Raw genomic sequence first — 3,606 nt, forward strand, 5'->3', positions numbered from 1 at the left:
TGTTGTTTTTTTTCAAATCCAAATGCAGAATCTTCAATGAAGAGAAAAATCTATATGCATACATACAAAATGAAGCACTCCACAACTCTGGCATTACTAAAATCTCTTAAGAAGGATGAAAGGTTTCCAGTGACTAACTGCTTGATGGGAGCAGTCAGCCATGGCAGAATAATTGTTAGGTTCACTTTATGCTCAATTACCAACTGCTGACAATTACAGTCAAACTACAATCTCAATACCTGCATTTTAAACTGATTTGCTTACAGCTGGGAAAAGTACTTTGTTCTCCTGAAAACGTGAGAGAAACTTAACAGTTATTCAAACAATAACCAAAAGGGTTGAATTTAGCAGGAACATTCACACCACTTTCAGAAATTAAAAACCTTTCGTAGTTTCTTGTATATATGTATCTTCTGATTAACATTTAAATAGGTTAGGTATGCAGGAAAAGGGACAAACAGTTGTCATAAGACTTATTCTAAACTTCATGCTTCTGATATTTCAGATTTACTGAGTGCAATAGCCAGTTCCAAGTCTTCTTGCTCTTGTTGTTTTAGTCTTGCCAATCTTTCTTTCTCTTCTCTCTCACTTTCCCTCTTAGCCCATTCAATCATGTCTTCCTCAGTAGAATACTGCATTTTTAAAAGACAAAATAAACCAGATTAATAATACAATTATAACCTTGGTTTAAGGGACAATTACAGTTTTTTAAAAAGTGTATACATTCTAGTCTTCAAATATTACTTGCTTTTTAATTTTAATACAGTATTAAGATGATCTTACAGTCTAAGGTTAAACTATTAAGAACTGCAGAGAAGCCACCCAATTGATGTATTTTTATGGAATATACCACACCTCAAAATTCAGTACTAAGTTTCAAAAAAGTCGCTGTGCAGAAAGTAGTATAACTTAAAATTAATTTGGGTTAGAAACAGTCTATACAAGAAAACATTTTAATAAATCAGAAAACCAGTTTGCAAAATACGTTCCTATCCACATTGTGGGACATCCTAATTTACCCTACTTTCATTAGGGATGATTTTTCCAAGTGACAATGACTGCAAAAATTAGCTGTAGAATGACTGATTTTAATTCTGCAGATGGAAAAGACTTCTGCCAAGAAAGAGCAAAATAATAAGGTAACTGTACAGTTAGAAGCCTAGCAGCAATACAAAAAAATGGTCATTTTGGTACTACAGAAAAAGAAAAAAATAAGATTTTTTCCATGTATATTGATGTGAACAAAATTTCTGTGGTGCTACAATTATAAATGAGAGACAGTTAAGAATATTATCTCAAATAAAATACAAAATATTATGCTTATGTTTGTTTCTAGTCAGCATGCAGAAAAGCTAAGAGGTAGGTGAAGCCCATGTCTTGATGAATGTCCCAATGTTAAGTCTAAAAGGGTTGTCATAACACACTCCAGCTAGTTTCTGATTTGAGCTGCTGCTTTGGGAAATATCTATAGAAAAGCTTGAGGTTTCTCAATAGTTCACTTAGTATTTTCAGTAATTGAAGCCGGAAAATAATACTTTTTCCTTCATAAAGTAATTAACATTTTTGCTTTCTCCTCCATATTTCACACTGTCTTCTCCAAACTGGCTTGTCAGTCCCTCTAACTAGTAACAGTGGTAATAATAACAGCATTTCAGAAATTATCATGCTACAAGACACACCAAGTCAATTTTGAGACCCTGTCAATCCTCAAGTTTACTTCAATCAAGCACATGGTTTATTAGGCCTGAAAATTAAAAATGCAGTATGGTCAAGATACTGTAAATGCAAATTGCATTTAACAGGTATCAAGCTTTAAAGTGAGATGATGCCTTTCAAAACTCCTACTTGCAAAAGCTCAAAAACAAAAAAAAAATACATAGGAATGCACAAACCTTTACATTTGCTTCTACTGCTTGGACACCACGACTTCTATGAAATGGATTCTGGTTATAAAGAGACACTCACTACTTTTTACTTCATTGTACATAAGGCTGGAATTGACCAGCCACTCAAAACTCACCAACTTATATTTCATCAACATACACTGTAATGAGGCTGTTTATCAATATTTCAGAACACTGAAACAGTTCAGTGACAGCTAAATTAAAATCCCACCTTTTATTTTAATTGGATAGTTATCAGTGTCCTTGTTATAGATAAGTAATTTAAATCTGCTGCATGCTCTGACAAAATAGATAATCCCTAGAACACAGGTATTTTTGAAGTCCTATTTTCTAAAAGCTAGGAGGCCTCCATGAAAAAACTCACAAAAACAGTGCCATTTAAACATTAACTACAACACTTTGCAGTATTTTGTTTTAGGACAGCCTCAGCAGTAACCCGATTTGAAATACTGGTTTAACTGGAAGCAATATCCCTTTTGTACATGGGATGTTTTAATATTTTAAAATTAGACTGAAGACTTCAGTGTGAACAATTCAAAGCTGTCATTACACTGAAACAAATGTAAAAAGCGTTTACTCACAGTACTGAAGTTTGCAAAATTGTTGGGGTCAGTCTCTTTACTGATGCTGGTAGGAGCAAATGGATCACAGAATAGATCTGCTTCTTGTTCTTTGGGAATGTCTAGGGTGGGGAAAGGCTGAAATGGATCGCTCGGTTTAAAGGAATCTGAAGAGTCTATTTGATTGATAGGTCTTTTCCCTTAGATTAAAATGAATTTAAAATAAATTTAAGATAGCAGGTAATAAACATGCCAAAAATAGTTTAAAAAAGAAAAACAAATTCAATAGCTCCCTGGAATGCAACCACTTCTAGTAAACTAGTGGAGTTGCAATGACTTCAGAAGAAGGGTTGCCAATTTAAAAAAATGAGGGTATGGTCCATAGTTTATTTAACAGTAATCAGGTAAAAAGGAACACATCTGATAATGCTTCGAGAACAGAGTTACGTACCAATTAAGTATTTCGGAAAGAGAATTTCTAAGAGTATTCTCTATTCTAACAGTATTTCCTTCTGCTTATCAATTGTCCATGATAATTCCAGAAAGGCTCTTTCACTATTTGTTTGGATCAAGTTAACAGAATTTCATTTAGAGACCAGAAATATATTTGTAAGTCTTCAAAACACCATATCCTTTCACTATGCTAACACCTAGAATTTCTGTAGTTTTTAAACTACCAGAATGAAGGAGCATGGTAACAAGCAATCACAGCTTTAACTGTTCCATTAAACATTGCCTAAGTAGCTGCAGGTAGAACAGAATCAGGTACAAGCCCCTACTTATCTTGTCTTTTTTCATTTTAACCCCAGTCAGCTTTCAACACCTTGGAGGACATTAACCCAAGTACTTCCAAGAACAGTTAAGCTGGATTTCATACCAGCATTCTCCTCCATTTGTTACTGCTTACAGAAAAGGTTTTATTGCAGGTTCCTGAACTCAACTAAGTGGGTTCTGCAAGTGGTACAACACTTAGAATAGTCATATTTTACAACTTGCTTCTGTTGCCATTTCAAACTGCAGAATCAGACCGAAGTGCTTATTATTTCGTGCATCACTGTTGGAAGTTAGTCTAAAAATTCTTTCATAGACCAAAGAAATTCTAGTTTGGCACAGATTTATAGAACACACCCCCCTCCCCCCCC

General features: G+C 34.3%; 1 protein-coding gene across 1 annotated transcript in view; it reads right to left on the minus strand.

The window, feature by feature from the left end:
- Positions 1-221: 221 nt before the first annotated feature.
- EPS15 (epidermal growth factor receptor pathway substrate 15) overlaps positions 222-3,606 on the minus strand; it is a 20,210-nt gene continuing 16,825 nt past the window's right edge. The window contains exons 12-13 of the mRNA XM_010004015.1: positions 2,486-2,664; positions 222-632 (exon numbers count right to left, since the gene is read on the minus strand). Coding sequence (XP_010002317.1) covers positions 486-632; positions 2,486-2,664 — 326 coding nt within the window. The 3' untranslated portion in view covers positions 222-485. The remainder of the gene's footprint in view (positions 633-2,485; positions 2,665-3,606) is intronic.

This window comes from Chaetura pelagica, unplaced genomic scaffold (assembly GCF_000747805.2).
Source record: "Chaetura pelagica isolate M959 unplaced genomic scaffold, ChaPel_1.0 scaffold18, whole genome shotgun sequence".
In the NCBI taxonomy this organism is placed as follows: domain Eukaryota; kingdom Metazoa; phylum Chordata; class Aves; order Apodiformes; family Apodidae; genus Chaetura; species Chaetura pelagica.